Source organism: Camellia sinensis, chromosome 4 (assembly GCF_055761805.1).
Source record: "Camellia sinensis isolate YWXY chromosome 4, ASM5576180v1, whole genome shotgun sequence".
In the NCBI taxonomy this organism is placed as follows: Eukaryota; Viridiplantae; Streptophyta; class Magnoliopsida; order Ericales; family Theaceae; genus Camellia; species Camellia sinensis.
The window spans coordinates 48486116-48509235 of NC_138964.1; the positions used below are offsets into that span (position 1 = coordinate 48486116).

Consider the following 23120-nt stretch of genomic DNA (forward strand, 5'->3'; position numbering starts at 1 on the left):
CGTCCCTGAACGTCCTGGGAGGGAATCCCCGTTTTGTTCATTTGGGCTCACTACAGTTCGGACTCTCAAATTGTCACGGTTCTTAATCTGATCTCACAATGTGCGATGTGAGATTGATAAATCACCAAAGAGTCCAAATCCGGCAAATCGTTTTGAAAAACAGATTTTTAGAAAGAAGTGCCAAACATGGACTGCTTTGCCAGATACAGAGTCGCCACCTAAATATTTTGTTTTGGGGAAATTTAGGAAACCCTGACTTGTTGCCTAAGGCCACGTGTCCGTCATCACCAAAGTTGTCTCGGCTCGGGAACTTGGATACGATTGGGGAAGGTCAGCTATGAGTACCCCTGCTCGCTCGATCCGAAGATCGGCCCATACTAAGCATGACATTTTGTTTTGAAAACATATGTGTTCTTATTCCAGTTAATTAGCTAGGATTTACTAAGTGATGCGGACAACACACAAGTATAGACTAGATCGCCTAATTTGGAACAAAGCATCGCATATCCATTTTGTTTGGAAAATGGTTTGAGGTTTGCTACTCGCAAGTAGGCTAAAACACGGGTTTCGACGAATTATCCCAATTCAAACAACCTAACCTTCACCCACAGGCATTTAGGCAGTTATATCATATAAGCACATAGCCTCATGGTAAGCATGTTGTCATGTTAACACTTACACACATGTAAGATGCTAAAGCATAAATACTCACAGTGTACTCCGAGCCAAAACAAGGAACATGTTAGTAATCAAATGTATGATCCAAGTCCATGTTAAGATGGCTAATGCATCGCATACAAAGTGCAACTAGAATAGGCTCGGCTAATCTAAGGATGGCATGTGAAATGCAACAACTCGATACACGTATTCAACTTGGAATTTGAAATACTATGTAGTTAGTATGATACGCCGAGCCCGGTGCGTGCAATACAGATGAATGGATGCACACATGCATAGCATAAGGTATACTAAATCAAATATGCCCTAAAACTAACCATCATAAGCGGCTAAATAAAAGGGAGAAAGAAGTGGGGGTTGGAAGACATGTATCACACACACGCACGCTTATTACATAATTTGCCCTCTCTCAGAGGGTCCGAATGAATAATACAAATTAATTAACTAACATGCTAATTAAATATTACAAACCCTTAATTAATTAAACAAATTAATTAAATTACTGAAAGCAGTAAAACAGCCTCGGGAAGAGGGACGAATGCAAGCACGCTCGGCCCCGCTCGGAAATCCACCGCCATGTCACATGTTGCCTTTGTTTACACTGCTCTGCACCTCTGAGGACTGCACAACCCTCAAGGTTACTTCTAGACTACTCCTTGAGCACTGTGGGAGGCCACCGACCAAGGGGAAACACCACCGGCCATGGAGAACTGGTAATCGACCAAAAATTATACCATCGGCTGGGTTTTGATAGTAGGCCGGTACAGAAAATTGCCGGCCGGCCATTTCTTCCTACAGGAGACTGGTTTGCTGCAACAGAGGATAGGCAAGACATGGCAATGCATTTTCAAAGCAATTTATGCACCACCACCCTCCTCAACATGTTTGAGACTTAGAGGAACATGGTTCTAGACCCTCGGGCCATCAATCACGCATTTCAATGCATGATGGCCCAAGATGCCAAGTTGTTCAGTTTCAATATCAAATGCAATGTACATAAACACACAATAGAAGACCCTAACCTCTATCTTAATTGGTCAAGAGGCAAGGGACGCAAACATGCTCAATGCTATGCAAACTAAACATGCAAGCTAAGCATGCAATATGAGCATGTGAACAAGCGTGCAAACATGCAAGTATGTAACAAGTATGCAATCTAACAAGCATGCAAGATGCAACTTATACATGCAAACATGCAAGACATGCAGCAACATGTTAAGAAACTTAATCAAAGATGCATACCAAATATAATATCACTTAAACATGAAACAACATGTTAATAGTCCTATCATCTAGACATACAAACATACATAGCATGCAACAGCATGCAAAGGGGCCAAGTATGCGACTACATGCAAGGCAAGCATGTAATAACATGCAAAGGATGGTCTTAAACCAATATGGGCAGCTCTCAAATAAGCCCAAATCAGCGGCCAAAATGTTATGGAGGTGACGATAAAAGTACATATAAAAATGCATGCCAATTGGCCTAACACTTAAACATCGAAGGGACAACTTTTAAGCACACTTAAAAGGGAAGATAAGCATGCAAATGTGACAACATTACATGCTCTGAAATGATGCTAGAGGTGATGCCAAATCACATGAATAAGCCAAGCATGCATGATTAAGGCTTAAGGCTTAAAACTAGGCAAGGGACTTGGACCAAAGCTACACAAAACAAAGAGCATATGGTAAGTATGACCCAAAATAGTCCTAAATCATGGCAAATTAAGCCTAAAACATGCAATGAACTAAGCCAAAACAAGCCAAAACAAAGAGGGCAAGGCATGAGGCATACAAGACCACAAAAGAGGCATTACTCTACACCTAATACAACCAAACATGGCATGATTTAGGCGATCAAAAACAGAGGTATGACATGTCAAAAGGAGCCCAAAAACCCGCTTAGATGGCAACCCAAAGACTAATGCATTATGGCATACGCAATGGTCCAAACATGGAGCTTAAAATAACAACTCTTCAAAGCATTAACCGGATGACAAATGCAAGTATTCAAGCATACCATATTGTAGACACCCCATTTTTGACCGTCCTCGGGACTTGGTTGTGCTTGCAGGTGCACCCAACAACTAGTTCGACTGCTCGCCGAGTACTTGATTGTCGCGGTGGAACGTCACCGGTTCGAGCTTCCCGGACCTTGTATCCTTTCTGCCCCATTTTTGGACCTTGGTTAGGTCCTTTCAGAGTGACCTTCTTAGTACACTACCGGCCATGGCATGGAACTGCCGGCCATTGTTTTGCTCTTGCCAGCCATTGGTGAAGCCCTGCCGGCCATCAGTGAGCCACTGCCGGCCGTTGATGATGGCCGGCACCCCCCCTGTCTCAGCTGGTTTTCCTCCAGATCTTTTGAGCCAGCTAGATTTTTGTTATCTCCCCTCCATACACGTGTATGGAGGGATGGAACTCTTGCAAAGCTTCTTGAAGAAGCTTTGCATTGCCTTCTTCTATATAAGCAAGAGGCCACCCTCTATATCAGGGTTCTGCAACTTTGAAGAGAAAAACTTCTCTTTCTCTCTATATTGTGTGTGTTTTGTGCTTTGAAGTTGGATTTCCTTGCACTTTTACACTACAACCCATAGAGATACACCACCACCATTGGATTAAGCTTCTTGGGAAGGATTCTTAAGCTCTGAAAACTGGTTTCCACCCCCTAAAGTTGCTGGTTTCGAAGAGGGTCTTCAAGGGTGAGCATTTCCCCCATTTTTGCACTTTCTTGCACCTTGCTTTAGCCCTTTTTACATATTGATTTAGGCTTTTCTTATAACTGAAAAAAGTCTTTTTTTTAAGTGCTTTTTAAGTTTGGTTAAGGTCATTTTGCTGTGCATGCTTTGTTTGGCTTTGTTTTAAGCCATATCTTGAGGCCTCCGAGCTAGCCTTGGTTTGGCCTTCCTACCACTGAAATTCAGTGGATTTTCAGTGGTAAAGGTATGGTTTTGAGGTCCTTAATCAGAGGGGGTAGCCCCCTCTCTTTGTGTTCCCCTTTGCTTGCATTTTTGGCCTTCCAAAGGACCATCCTTCTATGTATTTTTGAGGCTAGGTTCAGGCCTATTTTTGTGACTTTTAGGACCTTCCTTGGCCCTGTCCATATCTGGTTTGGTCATGTCTTGCCTACATCTAGCATGTGTAGTGTAACTCCATCCATAGCTCATCAAAGTAGCATGTGTGCTTGGCTTTTGTTGATTCCATTTCAGTCCATTTTTGGTGATGTTTTACCATGCCATGAACCTGTTTTGGGTTGGTTTTGTTACCCCAGGCTTGCATGATGCACTTGTAGTGTAAATCCCCTAAACTAGCTTCATATGATCCATGCCATGCCATGTCATTTTAGCTTGTTTGGTTTATGTTCTAGCATGTATTTGGTCATCATTTGGCATGTCATGACCCTATCCATAGTTGGTTTAATCATCCTTTGCATGCTCCATATAGGTGTAGAACAAATCATGTTTACTAGTCCTTTGTGCATGATGTTTTGACTCATCATACTAGCATATTTTGGCTTTGCTCAAACTTGATTTTATGCTTATTTTGAAGTGTTCTAGGACTGTTTTAGACTGCAATGTCCATACCACTCATGCTTTGTATAGCTATAGTGTAAATGCTTAGGCTAGTCTTGGGTTTTGAGGCCTCTATCATGCCATACATGTGATGTTTGCTGCCTTTCCCTCATTCCATATGCTATTTCAATCCTTGAAATGTTGTCATACACTTGCATTTGACATGCCTTGAATGCTTTGTATAGCTTGTGCTTTATGCTTCAAGAATGGATTTTTGCGCATACCACTTAGCCTAAGCCTTTGGCGCATCATTTCAGTACATTTTGGGTCCTAATATACCATGATGTAACTCTATTTTTGGTTGTCCAAGTCATGCCATGATTGGCTCTCATAGGTGTAGTGCATTGCATCTCTTGTAGCCTTGTATGTCCTATGTTTTAGCATTGTATGCTAGCCTGCTTTGGCTTACTTCCATGCACGTTTTAGTCTCATATCAACATGAACTAGGACTATTTTAGGTTGCCCTTGCCATATCCTTCATGCTTTGTGTAGCTGTAGTGTAATTGGCCTTGCAAGTTTCGTGTTTCGGTGATTCGCGCATGCTATCCTTGAGCTACTTAAATGATTTGGCATCATTTATCATCTCATTTCAGTGCATATAGTGTTGTTACACTTGCACATTTGTCACTTCTTAGGCACTTTTGAGAGTTGCCCTTTTAGGCCCATTTGATGAACCTTTCGCATTTCGCATGCTTGAGTGTGTTGTTTGGCTTAATTCATCACTTTGGCTACTGATTTGGACCTATTTGAGAGCTGACCATCTTTGGTGTAAGCCCATCTTACCATGTTGTCGCATGCTTATTCATTTCGTATGTTGTTGCATACTTGTTTAGCTTCACATACCTTGCATGCTCACATGTTCATGTTGCATTTTGTCATGTTGTCCAAGGTCATCACCTCACATCATGCTTATATGCTTGTTGCATGCTTGGTTTAGTTGCATGTTTGCACATTTAGGTCATGTTGCATGTTTGCCATGCTTATGTGTTGTATTGCCTGGATTAAGTGTTAATCCGAGCACGAGGAACGAGGGACGTTTCATACTCCGAGTGATGGAACGTCTCTCAATTCTCGGTGGCCGAAGCTCTTGATGATTCATGATAGAGTTCTAGGCTTTACTTGCTTTATTTGTGTATTCATTTTCATATTGATTTGCACAAGTTGGATCTTTGGCCATCATGCATTGGGATGCGTGATTGATGGTCGTGGATCCGACTATGCCTCTCCCTTGATGTTTTGAGGTGATGTGGGGTGGCATAGCGCGTACATATCCTTAGGAGACCCTCCTTTTTCTCTATTTTGTGCTTCGTTGCAGTTTGGTGTCACAGCACACCAGTGGCTAGCAGTGCACCACTGATGGCCGACAGTGTCACATCTTTGGCTAGCAGTGCCCTGTTGTTGACCGGTAGCTCTCCTTTCATGGCCGGCAGGCCACTGGTGAACTCTCCAGCAGTGTTTTGGTAAGGTCCAGCAACAAGCGCTGGAAGACACCCTGCAAACAGAGCCTCTAAAGAGCAACTGGAAGGCGTTTCGAGGCAAGGAACCGAAGCGAGCATGCATACCCTCCTCTTCTTCAAACGGAGCTGGAACAGCATCGTTTACTGCTTTCCCTATTTGTTTGTTGTCTTTCATTTGATAGTTAATTAATTTGTTAATTAATTAAGTTGTGTAATAATTAGTTGTAGCTAGTTATTCATTCGGTTCTGTAATAATTAATTAGCTTGTGAGTTAGTTAATTAGGTAGCTTGTATTATTCATTCGGACCCTCCGAGCGAGGGCGCAATTGTAATAAGTGTGTGTGTGTGTAATGCATGTCTTCCAACCCCATTTCTTTCTCCCTTTTATTTAGCTGCTTACAATGGTTAGATTTAGGGCATATTTCAATTAGCATACCTTATGCTTGCATGTTTGCATCATTCATCTGTATTGCATGCACCGGGCTCGGCGCATCATACTAACTGCATAGTATTTCAATTCCAATTTGAATACATGTTATCTGTTGCATTTCACATGCCATCTATAGATTAGCCGAGCCTATTCTAGTTGCATTTTGTCTTCGATGCATTAGCTATTCTAACATAGACTTGGATCATGCATGATTGCTAAGGAGTTCTCTGTTTTGGCGCGGAGTACGATGTAAGTATTTATGCTTTAGCATCTCGCATGAGTGTGATTGTTAACATGACAGCATACTTACCATGTGGCTATATGCTTATGTGATATACCTGCCTGAATGCCTGTGGGTGAAGGTTGGATTACTTGAATTGGGATAATTCATTGAAATCCGCATTTTAGCCTACTTACGAGTAGCAAACTTCAAACATTTCCAAACAAACGGATATGCAATGCTTTGTTCCAAATTAGGCGATCTAGTCTATACTTGTATGCTGTGCGCATCACATAGTAATTCTAGCTAATTAATCGGAATAAGAACGCATAATGTTTTCAAAACTCGATATCATGGTTAGTAGAGGCCGATCTTTGATCGGGCGAGCGGGGGTGCTCACGAAGTGACCTTCCCCAATCGTACCCAGGTTCCCGAGCCGAGGCAACTTTGGTGATGACGGACACGTGGCTTTAGGCAACGAGTCAGGGTTTCCTAAATTTCCCCCAAAATAAAATATTTAGGTGGCGACTCTGTATCTGGCAAAGCAGTCCATGTTTGGCACTTCTTTCAAAAAAATCTGTTTTCAAAAACGATTTTCCGGATTTGGACTCTTTGACGATTCATCGGTCTTGCATTGTACTCTGCGAGATTAGATACAAGACCATGACTTTGAGTCCTGAATTGTAGTGAGCCTCAAATGAACAAAACGGGGGATTTCCTCCCGGGACGTTCGGGGACGTCTACACATATGGACTGAAATGGCATTATAAGTGGTGTCAAACCACTGAAATAACCCAAACTAAGCATGCTCATGACTCACACTGTGATACCCATGTTTCGTAATATGCTAATCGGTCCTTAATTTAAACATGATTATGTGCTTGACATGATTTTGTGTGCCAATTATGCGAATATATGTAGTTTTGAATTTCTATCTGTTCGCCATAGGAATATCTATTTGATTATCTGTTTTGGAGATTAAATTGGAGGCCTTATCGGCCACAGAATCCGAAATTGATTGCGCCATTGTGATTGGCATAATTTTTAGAGCCTACGGTAAAATTTAATCAAAAATTTATTTAAGTCAGATTAAATCGCTTAAATTGATGAATTAGTGCCCAATTGTTATTAATATTATAATGGACTTAGTGAAAGTTGTTGTAAAGAGGCACTACACTTCAATTCTCCTCCTTAGTTGCATTATGGCTGATCTTGGACTCAAAATTGAGAGAGAGCCGACTATAGAGAGAGAGAAAGAAGAATTGTACAATTTTGGTCTTGAGACTTGGAGATTTGAAGTCTAACTCAGGATTTGATCATAAATTGGGAAGATTAAGGCTCCTAGGTAGGTGAATTTGTACATCTTAGTTTGTAATCTTTGTGAATTCAAGTTGAATGTTGGTAAGGATCATAAGATGAATTGATCATGATGAAATTGAATTAGTTTTGTTGGAACTAAAGCTTGATATATGCATGCATGTCAGAAATTGTTTGAATTTGCATGTTTAAGCTTGAACCACATGATTCATGTAGGATTTTGGTTAGAACTCGTGTAATCAGCATTTATATCATCTAAGTTGAGAATGGGAGCTAGACATCACATGCATGTACAATCTATGAAGATGGGAGCTTTGAATGCATGAATGTGTATGTTAGAATTGGTTTTGGTGTCAATTTGACCCATGCATGTGTTAAATCCTTGAAATTAAGCCCCACGATGTTGTGTTTTGGTGTTTATACCATGTTAGAACTAGTATATTTGAGATTGGAGCCATTGTATGCAAGAATTGTTGGCTTAAAGGTCGAATTTGAACTCAAGAACACAATCTGGGAAACCCAGAATTTTGACGTCCGCTTGAGCGGAGTAATGGCCGCTCGAGCGGGAAATGCGTGCTCCCAAAACTTATTGCAGACTTGATGACCGCTCGAGCGGGGTAATTCACGCTCAAGCGGGGGAGCTATTTTGATAGGCCTTCCACTCGAGCTCCCTATTTCACGCTCGAGCGTATTTTTGATGCAACCAGCACTTTTGCAGGCCTATAGGGTCCGCTCGAGCGGGGACCCTGTTTTTCTGAAATTTTGTTTTTACATTCTGTGTTCTGTTTTCCGTTCTCTTTCACTTGCCAGCACTCTTAGGCATATGTTAAGCATTGTAAATGAGTTAAAGAGATAAGAATGAAGCTTAAAGAGGAAAATGTGAATTTTGAACGGATTGAATTGTTAGTGACCCTTTTATGTTCATGGCATGTGTAGGGTCGAGTTCTAGGGCGAACCAATCAACTGATCACTGTGAGTAATATCTGACATATGTTATTGTCCAATTGTTACTTCTATGTAAGTTTTGTAAAGTTCATTAATTTGAATGGTGGACACAGTTTGATATGAAAGGCCTATGAGCCAGTTTTGAACGAAAAGCCTATGAGCCAGTTTGATATGAAAGGCCTATGAGCTAGTTTGATATGAAAGGCCTATGAGCCAGTTTGATATGAAAGGCCTATGAGCTAGTTTGATATGAAAGGCCTATGAGCCAGTTTGGAACGAAAGGCCTATGAGCCAGTTTGATATGAAAGGCCTATGAGCCAGTTTGATATGATAAAAGTTTGAAAAGGCCTAAGAGCCAGTTTGACATGAATGAATTGGGCCCAAGGCCGTCTGTTGTATAATGTTGCAATGCATTTCCCTTACTTGATATTATTTACTGGGTTTTCGCTCACGCTCATTCATGTGTTTGTAGGTGAGCCAAGGGAGGTCCAGACCCAGCCCCAGTGAAGCTTAAGTGGATCGACATAGGCTTTGGAAAGTCAGTCCTTGTGTCTCACGCACGAGACCCATCTTCGCCCCTTTTGTTCTGTAATTATATTTTGTCATGTTGGCGAAGTTTTGTATATGTCTGTACATAGTTACCTAGGGTTGACTTACTTTTGGATGATCCTGTTGTACAGAATTTATGCTACTGTTTTGAGTTGTGAGTTATTAATGTCTATGCATATGGTTTGTTTTGACGTGCCACGTAAGCACAGCTCTAAGGACAAAGTTTTTAAAATTGCTTTCGTTTGGCCCCCATCAACTCTATTAAATACGTTTGGTTTAGCTTGAGGTCGTAGGTAATCTCATGATTACTGGCCGGTTATGTCCTTAACCCATGGGGGCAGGTTCGGGTCATGACACACACACTCAAGGCTAACAAGCCAAAATGCATAGTGGCCATACCAAACATGGCTAATATGACCAAACCAATACAAAACAGATCTTAAGCATGGTAAAACAAGACTAAAATCTTCTTTGGGTCAAGCCAAAATCATGCTGAAAACAAGGCTCAAAACACACAGCATATTAGGACAATTTCATGGAATCATAAGACAAGTATACAAAACATGCATGGCATGTCTAAACCAACTTGAAACAAAGGTATAACATGGCAAAACAAAGCCTAATACCAACTGAAATGAAGCTAAAGCAAGCTAGGCATACAAGCTACAACACAAGCCATTTGTGCAAGCATCAATGACAACAAGGAGAGGGGACAACCCTCTCCCATTTAGGACCTCAAAACCACCTCTCCACCACTGAAAATCCTCTGGATTTCAATGGTAGAGAGGTCATGCAAAGACCAAAGCAAGGGCCAAAATGGATGGCCTAAAACAAGGCCTAACAAGGCCTTGGAGGGGGGAGACAACCCCAAACCTCAAAGTGACCTTAAACAAAGTTCAAAAGCAAGTAAAAACAGAACTTTTATCAGTTATGGTCAAAGCTTAAAACAATAAGCAAGATAGGCTAAGAGCTTGTGCAAAAATGGAGAATATAAAGTAAAAGTGCTCACCCTTGAAGAACACTTCCAAGAACACAAAACCAGCACCTCTCTCTGATCAAAACCACCCCAAAAACTTCAAAAACAACCTCTTGAGACCTCTGTACCTCAAGGATGGTGTACCACTAGGTGCCTTAGTGCAAAAATATGAACAAAACACACTTTTGGTCACCAAAACACACACAAATATAGAGAGAGAGAGAGAGATATAAAGAGATAGAGATATATCAACTTTAACCCTAAAATTCCAAAACCTCTGAGAAGGAAGGATGGCCTCCCCTCTTATAGAAATCCAATTTCTAAGGCTTCCAAGAGAAGCTAAACAATAGGCAAATCCCTCCATACACGTGTATGGAGGGGGTGTAAAGTGGATGCCAGTTGTGATAGCTGGCATACAAATATCTGCAAAAGTAGGTGAACAAGGGTTGGCTGGAAAATATGGCCGATTGACCAACAAAAATGGCCGGCCGGCCAAAATATTTGGCCGGTAGCAAGAAAACTAGGCCGGTGGCCTCAAGCCAAGGCCGGTGTGGTGTGGGGATGGCCAAAAAGCCATTCCCTGCCCTCAGAAGCAAAAACACAAGTGTTTGGTATACAACCAAGCACAAAACAAACAAGTCGAGAGGTCTTGAGGCAATGCGCGCAACTGAAACCTCCGAGAACTCAAGACGAACACAAACAAGGATGATCATCGAGTGTTCAAACGATGACGTCCAAGTCTTGAGGACGGTCAAAAATGGGGTGTCTACAGCTAGCTTCGCCGTTGATTAGATTGACGCGGAAAGGGGTCAAATTTGTATGGAGTGAGACTTGTGAAAAGTCCTTCCAAGAGCTGAAAGTTAGACTTACCACCACTCCGATTTTGATTATTCTGGAGAGAGGTTCGGGTTATGCGATTTATTGTGATGCCTCACGAGAGGGTTTGGGTTGTGTGCTGATGCAAGAAAGGAAAGTGGTAACCTATGGCTCATGTCAGTTGAAAATACACGAGAAGAATTACCCTACACATGACCTAGAGTTAGCAGCTGTGATTTTTGCCTTGAAGATTTGGAGGCACTACCTTTATGGTGAGAGGTTCGAGGTGTTCTCGGATCATAAGAGTTTGAAATACTTGTTTACACAGAGAGACTTGAATTTGAGGTAGAGAAGATGGATGGAGTTCATTGAGGATTACGATTTCGAGTTGCACTATCACCCGGGAAAGGCCAATGTTGTGCCCGATGCCCTTAGTAGGAAATCCATTAGTGATGTAGCTTGTATAGCCATCTGGGAACGGGAAATGTTGGGTGCACTTGGCGAGTTTGATTTGCTTCTGGGTGAATCTGTTGAGTCTGCGGCCTTGTTTTCTGTAGTTACGCAGCCTACACTTGTGAATCGGGTGTTAGAGACACAGAGAGATGACCATGAGGTAGAATCCCTCCGAGAGAAGATCTCCAGTGGAAAGGTTGAGAAGGGTTTGACTGTGTATCCCGACCTGAGTGTGAGATACCGAGACCGTTTGTTTATGTCGGTGTCTTGCCGAGAGGAGGTACTCCGAGAGTTTCACCATTCACGCCTTGCGGTGCATCCGGGAGGCACTAAGATGTATCGTGATTTGGGTCGCTAGTTTTGGTGGCCGGGTATGAAGAAAGATGTGGCAGTTTTTGTGTCTAAGTGCCTTACTTATCAGCAAGTGAAGGCTGAGCATCAGAGGCCAGCGGGTTTGTTGCAACCCTTGCCTATTGCCGAGTGGAAGTGGGAGCATATCGCTATGGACTTCGTTGTAGGTCTTCCGAGGACTCAGCGGGGTAATGATGCTATTTGGGTGGTTGTAGACCGGTTGACTAACTTAGCGCACTTTATCCCTATGCGCGTGAGAGATTCGGTAGATCATCTTGCCGACTTGTATGTTCGAGACATAGTGAGGTTGCACGGGGTCCCAATGTCGATTATCTCAGATAGAGATCCGCGTTTTACTGCTAGGTTATGGCAGAGTTGTAGAGTGCCTTGGGCACTAGGTTGACCTTTAGCATGGCTTATCATCCTCAGACTGACGGGCAGTCCGAGCGTACTATATAGATCCTTGAGGATATGCTTCGAGGTTGTGTCCTTGGCTTTAGTGGGTCGTGGGAGAGGCACTTGCCCTTGGTGGAATTTGCCTACAACAATAATTTCCAGTCGAGTATCGGTATGGCACCGTTTGAAGCCTTGTATGGCCGACCTTGTAGGTCTCCTGTTTGTTGGGCCGAGGTGAGTGATGCACCTCTGTTAGGCTTGGAGTTGGTGAGGGAAACGACGAAGAAAGTTGAGCTTATTTGTAGGAGGATTGTTACAGCCCAGAGTCGCCAAAAGAGTTATGCCGACCGTAGGAGGAGGCCTTTGGTGTTTGAGATGGGTGATCATGTCTTCTTGAAAATATCACCTAGGTGGGGTTTTATGAGATTTGGTAAGAGTGGGAAGTTGTCCCCTCAATTTATTGGCCCTTTCGAGATCCTTGAGAGGATTGGCGAGGTTGCCTACGGTTTAGCTTTGCCGCCGCAGTTGTCCGGAGTGCATGACGTGTTTCATGTTAGTATACTTCGGAAGTACGAGCCAGATCCATCACATGTATTGGACTGGACCGACTTAGAGGTAGATAAGGATGCCTCGTATGAAGAGAGACCGGTGCGGGTCTTGGATAGACGAGAACAAGTCTTGCGAGGCAAGACGATACCCTTGGTGAAGGTTTTGTGGAAACATCATGGAGTAGAGGAAGCCACTTAGGAACATGAGTTGGAGGTCCGTGAGAAATATCCGGACTTGTTTGTTAATGTTTAATTATGTATTGGGAATTTTGTTGTATTGATAAACTTTAAGAATATTGGATATGTTTTAAGTTGTAAAACATTGGATATGTTTTGGTTTATGAAGATATTGTGAAGGTTGAGCATGCCTTGAGAATGGAAATTTATTTTAACATTGTGTATGTTAAATATGTTGTAGAAACGCAAGTATGTTATTAACGTTGCATATATTTTGGAATTGTGGATTATGATATTGGAAATTATTGGATTTCAGAAAATGCATGTTGATAATGCATGTTGTAACATTTGTTGTAATTTGCCTCTTAAAAAGAGATGGGATGACCAGTAATGGGTCAAGATAGGGTATATGGAATTGTAATGTTGTTGAGAATTGAAAATTCCTGTTTTTGAAACTCGTATCTAATTTCGGGGACAAAATTCTTTAAGGGGGGACGTTATAGCGATCCCAGTTTTTCCTTCATTGTTTAATTGTATTCCGGACTCGGTTCCATGGATGTTGGTCGTTGTCTTATTCTCATTTTTATCCTTTACCCTTTTTGTTTGAGTCTTGGGTTGTGTTGGGTAGGTTAGAAACAGGTTGGTTGTGTTTAGAAACCAAATGTTGATGCCCTGATTTTGGCCTTCACGCTCGAGCGGGCTCGTTGTTGTTGCTTCTCCGCTCGAGCGGGCGTTTTGGCGCTCGAGCGTGAATATTCATCTCTCAGCATTTTGTTCTGCAGGTCATTGGATGCTCGAGCGTCCACTTTCACGCTCGAGCAGGGACCATCGACTGTAAAACTTCTGGAAGTATGCATCCGGCACTTGAGCAACACTTTTGATGCTCGAGCGTAAGTCTGTGTCTGACGCTCGAGCAGGGAATCCCACGTTCGAGGGGACCTGTTTGTATATCAGTCCGAATTTTGACTTTTTGGATCACTTTTTCGGTACCTTTTCTCTCTTTAACTTTTCAAAACCTCCATTGGAGAGCTCCTCACTCTAAACTTCAACTTCTCTGATCTAGTTTGAGTGATCTTCTACCTTAGTGTCTTTGTAAAAAGTGTAGAGCTTGGCTTGGGCTACATTTCTATCTAAAAACCTTGGGTTTTGGACCATTTCAAAATTCTTCATCTTCTCCATTTGGTCTCATCTTTTGAGGTAGGGATAACTACTCATATTTATGGTCTTTGACATAAACTTTTAGTCATTTGTTATAATGTTGAATTTGGGTAATTTTGGGTGTTAGGGTTTCAATTTTATAAAGAGGGGTTTTGTTCTTTGGGCCAATACATGTGTATTTTGGGTCTCAAATGAGGTTATTGTTGTTTGTTGCTGATATTTGAGCCTTTTGGTCAATGTTGAGAAAGAGGGAGAAAAGCCCTAATTTTTGTTATGAATTAATTTATATAATTAATTTGGGAATGTTATGGGAAGATGAAATTAAGTTGGAAATGATGAAATTAACTTAATATGAGTTGGAATGGCGGAGTCAGATTTATTAATCGCTCACTTTTGAAATTTTTGATATATTATTTGTTGATGCATTTATTATCTGTTTAGAAATAATTGCTTTGGGCTATCGATGGAGGATAGTCTTGATTGTTGTAGACACTGTATGTTGATTAGGGAAAACTGAAACTAATCACGTTGAATATGTCATTGAATATGACGATTGGAATAATACATCGAATATGTGTATTGATTGATTATTGTATATGATAAGTGTTTATATACATTGTATTGTGTGGGAGGAGATAAGGGATGTACTCCACAGTTTGGGAGGAGATAGGGGATGGACTCCAAACCGGATATTGTTTGGGAGGAGATAGGGGATGGATTCCATTGATACAGCAAATATGTATATCTATTGTGAAGTATGGAAGTGTTTTAAATATGACATTGATACAGCAAATATGTGTATCTACTATGAAGTATAGAAGTCTTTTGATATGAGTTGTTATCTCATTTAAAAAGGAAGTGCTTTAATATGAGTCGTAGTCTCATTAAATTGTTGGCCAGGTTCTGAGCCATGTTATGAATTGAAAATTTGATAAGTAAAGGAAAGGGGAATGAAACATGGACATACTTGTCATGGAATTGGATTGTGTTGTACGTTGGTTTGTATGAGCTAAACATTTATCAAATGCTAACGTTTTAGTTACTGCTCATATTATGTTTAGCGTATCTCTACTGGGCGTTGGCTCACCCTATATGAGACATCATTTTCAGGTGCAGGTGATATGCCGCCTCCAAGGATGTAGCTTGGGAGGTTGTAGAAGCCAAAGGCTTCCTTTTTGTGACTATTTTGTGTATTACATGTAAATCAAGCCAAAGGCTTATTTTGTGTCTTGAGTTAGTCCTCTCCTTTTTGTAACCAAGTGTTGGCTTGGAAAGTTGTAAGCTCGTAGGGCATTTACTTTTGATGTCAACATGTAATACTTTTGTAATAAATACTCTAATAAATAGAATTATGCTTTATTCTCTTAAGTTTATGGATGTCTTGAATGTATGATTTATGGGTTTATTTTGAGGGTGTTACAGGTCAACTGTTTCTGCTAGTGCTAATGAATGCACCACGTATGATTATCTGCAACTTCTGGTTATGAATTATGATTTTTGAACATAAATATGAATCTATTTCTGATAACTATTGAATTTTGTTTTCTATAATTGTTATGAATAACATTCATTAGACCCCCTTACTCTGTTATTATTCATTGGGCTTCAGCTCACTTTTTATATTATGTTTGTAGGTGTGCAGGCACGTGATCAGGCCCATGATTGATGGCCTAAGTTTTGTTTTTGTCAGCCAACCCTTTCGCCTCCCGAGGAGGTTTCGGATAAAGTCAAGTTTTGTGGTTGTTTTTGTAATCGTAGTAGACTATGTTGTTTGTTAAGTTGTGGGTGAGATTTTTATCATGTATGCCTAGGTGTAATATGTAAATGTTATATCCTATGACTTTGTTATAACATGTGGGCGAGATTTTTATCATGCACGCCTAGATGACATATTACGCCTAGGTGTAATATGTAAATGTCATCATAGCTCATTGGACCTTGTATATTTGTATATTTGCTTCCACAGCCCCTAACTATATGTTAATTTGTTAAGAGGCCTTTGGTAATCCCAGGATAACTGGCCGATCACAATGCTAAACCCATAGGGGCAGGTTTGGGTCGTGACAGAAAGTCCTGAAATCTACACATGGGTGCCGATCCAGCGGACGAAATATCCGAAAAATGGAAATTGGATGTGTTGATGTGTTGACTTGGATTTGTTGAGTTATTGAGTTGTAGTCTTACTTGAGTTATTGAAGAGGATACATAAAATTGGCTCATATAGCAAGATGAACAATAGGGAAAAATAAAGTGAGTTGTGGTCATGATGTGTTGTAAATACAAGAAATGATGAATGTTTTAGCCTTAACTTTGTTTATGCTCACTACTCCTATACTTTTGTTAAATCTCATACACTGTGCTAGATTATCTTTACTGGGCTGTGGCTCACCTTATATTGGGAAAAACACTTTCAGGTAATGATGGTATGCCTCTACCAAGGCAATAGCATTGGAGGGCTATTTAGGAAGCACGAGAACTTCTTATTTTGTTTCACATTTTGTTTAGCCTAGGGCTTTAATTGTATGGGCTAGTCCTACTTTTGTTGCAACCAAGTTAAGACTTGGAAAGGTGTAAGCCCGAAGGGCATTTATTTATGTTAAACTCTTTTGTAATAGTAACTTGTATAATAAGAGAACTATTTACTCTAATGTATGTTGCCTTCGTTATATATGCTTATGGCTTATATTATGGTTATATTTTGAGGGGCGTGATTAATATTATAGTACTATTAATTAAGGGGCATGTTATATTTTGAGGGGGCATGGTTATATTTTGAGAGGCATGCATAATTTCAAACTGTGAGTGTTCTAGAATGGTTATATTTTGAGGTTCAGCTCCAGCTTGTTCTTAACCGTAACCCTGTTCAACTTTCTGTAATCAAGACAAAGTCGCAAGGCTCTATCTTTCTTTTTAGCAAAGAGGGCCGGTGCTCCCCAAGGCGAAGTACTAGGGTGAATGAAACCCTTGTCTAATAATTCCTGGAGCTGAACCTTCAGCCAGCTCACTCAACTCAGTTGGTGCAAAACGATACAGTGCCATAGAAATCGGTGCCGTGCCAGACACTAAATCAATAGAGAACTCGATCTCTCGGTGAGGTGGTAAATTAACAAGATCCTCGGGAAAAACATCCGAGTATTCACAGACCACTCTTGGCAACTCAACTCGAATTTCATCACACTCACTACTCAAAAAGCTAGCAAGGAGACAACTAAGTTCACTCCGCTCCCGTGGATCATACACCGATGGTAAAACTCTACCGACCCGATCCCCCAAGAAATGAAAACAATCACCACTCAAGGTACATACAGTAACCCTCTGACGGTAGCAATCTATAGCAGCCTGGTATGATGATAACCAGTCTATACCCAAAATAACATCAAAACCAGACATGTCCATCAATACAAAAGAAAAAGGGAGCCAACGATCGGCAACCTCTATATCACAACCCCGACACCCCTATTTCAAAACCATCTCACCCCCAATAGGTGACACAACACATATAGGAGATGCTAACTGTACCAACTCTAACCCTAAAACTGATGCAAATGTAGAAGAAATAAAGGAATGGGATGTACCCATATCAATCAACACATTAGTAACCGAATTGTAAAACAAAAAGGTACCTCTCACTACTGATGAAGTCAGTACAAGATCTGGCGCTGTAATAGCGTACACGCATCCCGTAGGCCTCTGATCAACCTGCTCACCTTTCGAAGCATAAGACTGTTGCACCGACTAAGCCGAAGAGGCTACCTGATTGACCCTCGAGGCCTGCATTGACTGAGCTGGCTGGTGACTCTATGTCTGCCTCGAACCCGACGCACCAGGTATGCCATCCAACTGTGGGCAAAACCTCTTCAGGTGCCCTGCCTGCCCACACCGATAACAAGTGAGCGGCTGGCCTCTATCCTGACTCTGGCCCTAAGAACAAGCTGATGATGATGCTGCTCGCTGCCCTCCTCCCTTCTGTGGGAAAACTAGAGACTTGTGGCCCAACTGACCACACTTGAAACAAGTGATGCCTCCCTGACCACCTCTTCTAGAACCCGAACTTGGCACTGGAAAAGTAGACCTCAAATTCGCTCCCTGGGACTGCTGGGGATTAGAACCCCTCTGCCTCTTACTGTCCCCCTGGCCATCCTGACTCCTCCTAGAGTCCCTCATCCTCTCTTCATCTACATGCATGATAGTCTCAAGATGGACTGTAGCCTCCACAAGGCGCCCACACTCCCTAATCATAGATCCGGCTACTCAAAACATGAGCCCGATCTGCAATTTCTTCTCGAACTCCAAACAACGACGCTCCTCTATTACCACTAACTCTGGTGCAAATCTTGAAAAACTAGTGAACGTGGCTTCAAACTCAGCTACAGGCATGTTCAACTGTTTAAGCTGAGAAAATTGATCCCTCAACTTCTCCCTCACCGTAGCCGGTAAGTACTTATCCTGAAAGGCATCAACAAAAGTTTCCCAAGTTCTTCCAATACGCCCCCGCGCATACTTCCACCACTGACCCGCGTCTCCCTTCAGTTGGAAGGACGCCAAGGTCACCTTCAAACCTCCGTTTTCGATGCCAAGCATCTCGAACGTCTTCACCATCTACTCAAACCACTCATCAGTCTTCAGTGGCTCCTTAGGATCTCCCAAAAACTCATCCGGATTAGACCGGAAGAACTCCCTCTTCAAAAAAGACGGCCCTGCTTCAGTTACTTGGGCTTAGACTTGGTTCTCAGCCCGGAGAATGTCCATGGATTCCCTCAATGCCTCTACCATTTCACGGGCTAAGGCGACCATGGCCTGTTGACTTACTGGCTCGGCCACGTTGGCCTAACCAATTCCCTCTTCTTGCGCCGAAATTTCATCCGGTATAGGTAGCTCATGCCTCCTAGACCTACCACGCCTACCACGCCTACCACCACGACTTCATCCTGATATCCTAATAAAGGTAACAAAAGAGATTAGCACATTTACAAATGTGCCGAAACTATCTCACTTACGTCCTGATACAATGGACAACTGTATTTCACTCCATATAAGCACATAATCACCTAAACACATACGGATTTCATTTTCAGATAATGACCGTTCTATGGCGTTGCTAGAGTTCCAGTTAGAAACGGCAGTGATCAAGTGCCTTTCCAAGAGGACTCCCAGAAACCCATGAACCCGATCAACATCTTAGAAATTAAATCCCATACTAACATAATCACATAAACATGTTATCATATAAGCACGTAACATCAGACCTAAGTCTCTAACAAGCGAGACAAACCCATTGTGGTACTAACCACTTCCTATGTACCCAAATTATTCAAACCCGGTACGCTTTGATACCAAGTTGTAACGCCCTCAAAATACGATATAAATCAACCATACGTAAGATCTACAAACATAATAGAAATGTTATATTTTCATTCATCAGAGTCTACATTACAAAAAAAATATTACATGCATTACACTTTCATGAATGTTCATTTTGAAACTATAGCATATAACTCTAATTTGGTAACAACAAAATAAATGCCCTACGGGCTTACATCTTTCCAAGAGATAACTTGGTTACAACAAAAAGATTTCTAAACTCTATACATATCAAGCCCTCGACTTAAAGTAAACATTTAGCACAAAGTAAAATAACAAAAAGGAGTCTTTAACTCCTAATCCTCCCAAGCTACGTCCTTGGAGGTGGGCATGTCACCTATACCTGAAAATGGTTTCCCAAGTAGGATGAGCCAAAGCCCAGCAGAGATACACTAACACAATATATGGAGTTTAACTAAGATATATGCATCAGTTAAATGCTTAACATTCGCGACCAATTTACATACCATCCATGACCACCCGATATTAACTTAATTTTAAATGGAGTCCATCCCCTATCTCCTCCCAAAACAATGGACTACATCCCCTGTCTCCTCCCAAACAATGATACATATACAATGTATTTAAAGACATATCATATGCAATGACTATCCAAATCACATATTCAATAGTTTAATCAAATCGTCATATTCAATGACATAATTCAAATGATTAGTTTCAATTTACCTAATCCTCATGCAGTTTCTACAACAATCACAGCCATCCTCCACCAATAGCCCAAAACATATATTTCTAAACAGATATACAATCCATCAAACAGATAATTTATCAAATTTCCATAGGTGAGTGATTCAACAAATCTAACTACACCATTCAATTATACATCCTTCCAATTTCATATTTCCCACATCAATTTCATTATTTATTCAAAATAGTTTTTTAACACAAATTAGGGCAAAACTTTCCTCTTTTTCCCAGTATCATACCTAAGACCCAATCTCACCAATTATACCCAAGAATCATCATGTTCAAGACCTCACATACATATATGGAGCCCAAAGTAGAAAACCCGTCATTGAAAATTCAAACTCAAACCCTAGTTTCTCTTAAATCCTCCCAAATTCCTTCATATATTCAAATGACAAATACCTAGGTTAAACATCATAAAAAGGTGTAGAATATCCCTACCTCAAGTGTTAAAGCTCAAAGGAGAGAAGGAGAAACTTGAAGATGCCCAAAACTCAAACTTTCTTGGATCAAATGGAAGCTCACAAGATGCACAATCTTTTTAATAAAGGGACAAGGGTTGAGAGATCCCCAAATCAAGGTGTATTTATAGAGAGAGAGAGTATTTTAGAGAGAGAAGAAGCTGAGCTAGGGTTTTGTGTGAGAAAATGGGCCAAAAGTGATACAAAATATCACTGCTACGAACTGATATACGCGACCTTCGCTCGAGTGATCAGACACACAAGTGACCTCGCTCGAGCGCAAGAAGTGTCACTCACGCACAGAATGCAAAGCTTCAAGTCTGCGACAGACGCACACACTCGCTTGAGCGCAAGAAGTCCCGCTCGAGCGAAGAAGCAATTTCACAAGACTTGCTTGAGCGCAAGAAGCCTCGCTTGAGCGAAGAACTCCACATTCCCATAAAAGCTATGTCTGGGAAAAAAACCTGAGGACCCTCTACTCTCGCTCGAGCGCAAAAAAACTCGCTCGAGCGAAGGAGCAAATTACACAAGGCTCGCTCAAGCGAAGAGGCCAAAATCTGGGCAACAACAATCTATACCCACTAACAACCAACCTGTTCCAAACTCGCCCAACAAGTTCCAAAACTCAAATACAAAGGGTCAATGGAAGAAAATAAGACATAGATACGATATCCAGTCACGGAACCCGAGTCTGGAACACAATGAAGGTCGAGGCAAAACCGGGATCGCTATAATTTTTGTGATGAAACTTATGAATGTTTGTAGCGTGTGTTATGATATTCTGTGGCAAAATTATGAATAATAAATTTATGATGTCCACCCTATAGTTGTGAATGGTAAAGTCATAACACTTTGTAAATTATAACTTTTTTGGTGATAGAATTATGACATTTTGTGGTTTATGTTACGAACTTTTTAAAAAAAAGTTATGACGTGCATACCATATATACAGGCCCGACCCTGAGATTTTCGGGATCCAAAGCCAATAATGAACTAATAAATATCACTAGATCATTTGGGACTTTTCACATTTTTTTTTTATTCAACCAAAATTTTTTTTAAAGGTAAAGAGTAAAAAATTCAAGTTAATAGAGTTAGGGTTAGGAATTAGATAGAGAGAGAGAGTGGGCCTTTTAAATTTTGAATGGGTCCTTTAATTTTTCAATGAGTCAATTTATTTTAAGTTAGCTTGGGCCTTCTTTAATTTTTTTTTTTAACTTAAAATATACCTAATATATTACACTAAATTATAATAAGAAGGGACCTTTTTTTTAGTGTGTTTTGAAGGGCTCTAAGTCATGGTATTAATGTTCTTGAGTCAAGTTTTGAAATACTTGATCGTTACAGGTTTTAGAAAGGATTTTTTTTTTTTTGGATATGTAGTTAAAATTTGAATTTTATATGCAACTAATTGACTGTTTTTCTTCTTATATTTGTAAGGTAACGTTGAAGGGTCAAATAATCAAGAGTTATCTGCTAATGTTGGTACATCTAGAGCGTGAAATACCTGTAGTGGTTTTGAGGCAAGGTGCACTTATCCACTTAACAGTCACACCTAGAGCGTGGCAGGGCCATGGCTTGCTGGGGTATGTATGTCATTCCACTTTTGCAGTGCTCTCTTTTTTGTTTAGATTATCCATCAAACCTTTTATATTGTCATTTCTAGCTGCATTTTGTGGGAAAATATTAGTATTTGCTGGTTGATTCTCACAATTATCATATGTTCTCTTTAACCTTTTTGTTGTGAGATATAAGATACATTTTGTCCAAGTAGATACTATTATTCCAAAATCTAGCCCCCATATCCCTTCCAAATTTGAGAAAAGGCACTTACTTGCAAGATGAGTATATTTTGATAAGAAGGTTATTGTGCATAATTACTTATGTTGCAGCCTCTAAAGGTTGACTCTTTTAATGTTTCTTGGAATAGATGGTTTCTGCCCATGAGCAGGAGTAAGTTCAATGGAGATATTCAAACAAATTGTAGGCTAATAATTCTTATAATTGTTTTCTACATTTATAATCCTTAAGTTTAGGTCAAAGTAATGCTAAGTGGAACAGTTGACACAACAGAGCTTTTACATGTTAAATTTATTAGCCACCTTAACTTTCAACATTTACATATTCTTCTCTCTCTATCTCTCTGTCTCCAATGTTGTCAAACCCGGACCGGACCAGCTGGTCAGATCGATAGAACTGGTGACTGCACCTAGTTCCGGTCCAGACGACCCTTCAAACCTGAACTGTCAGGACCCAAACCCGCCCCTAAAAGCTTGGTCCATGACCGGCTTGTACATAGGCCTCAACAAAATATTTTACGAATACTTATTCAAATATAGGGCCTTAAGCGAAAGCAAATATCAATATAAAGATAACGTCCATTGAGCTTGTCCATACATGATGAAATAAATAAATTTAAGCATTTAAGTATACTTCCATATTTACATATACAATCACAGAATTTATGTAGATTTCACACACACTTACATAAGACTCATAAATTACATAACTCCCAGTAATCAAAATTAAGGCCTCAACACG

The 23120-nt window shown here is 40.8% G+C and overlaps 1 protein-coding gene and 1 pseudogene across 1 annotated transcript in view; one reads left to right on the top strand and one right to left on the bottom strand.

The window, feature by feature from the left end:
- The window catches only part of LOC145823736 (calcium uniporter protein 2, mitochondrial pseudogene), a 43280-nt pseudogene extending 24632 nt beyond the window's left edge, over positions 1–18648 (bottom strand).
- Positions 18649–22062: 3414 nt separating this feature from the next.
- Positions 22063–23120, top strand: part of LOC114272242 (putative 26S proteasome regulatory subunit p27) — a 116474-nt gene continuing 115416 nt past the window's right edge. The window contains exon 1 of the mRNA XM_082924820.1: positions 22063–22165. Coding sequence (XP_082780946.1) covers positions 22153–22165 — 13 coding nt within the window. The 5' untranslated portion in view covers positions 22063–22152. The remainder of the gene's footprint in view (positions 22166–23120) is intronic.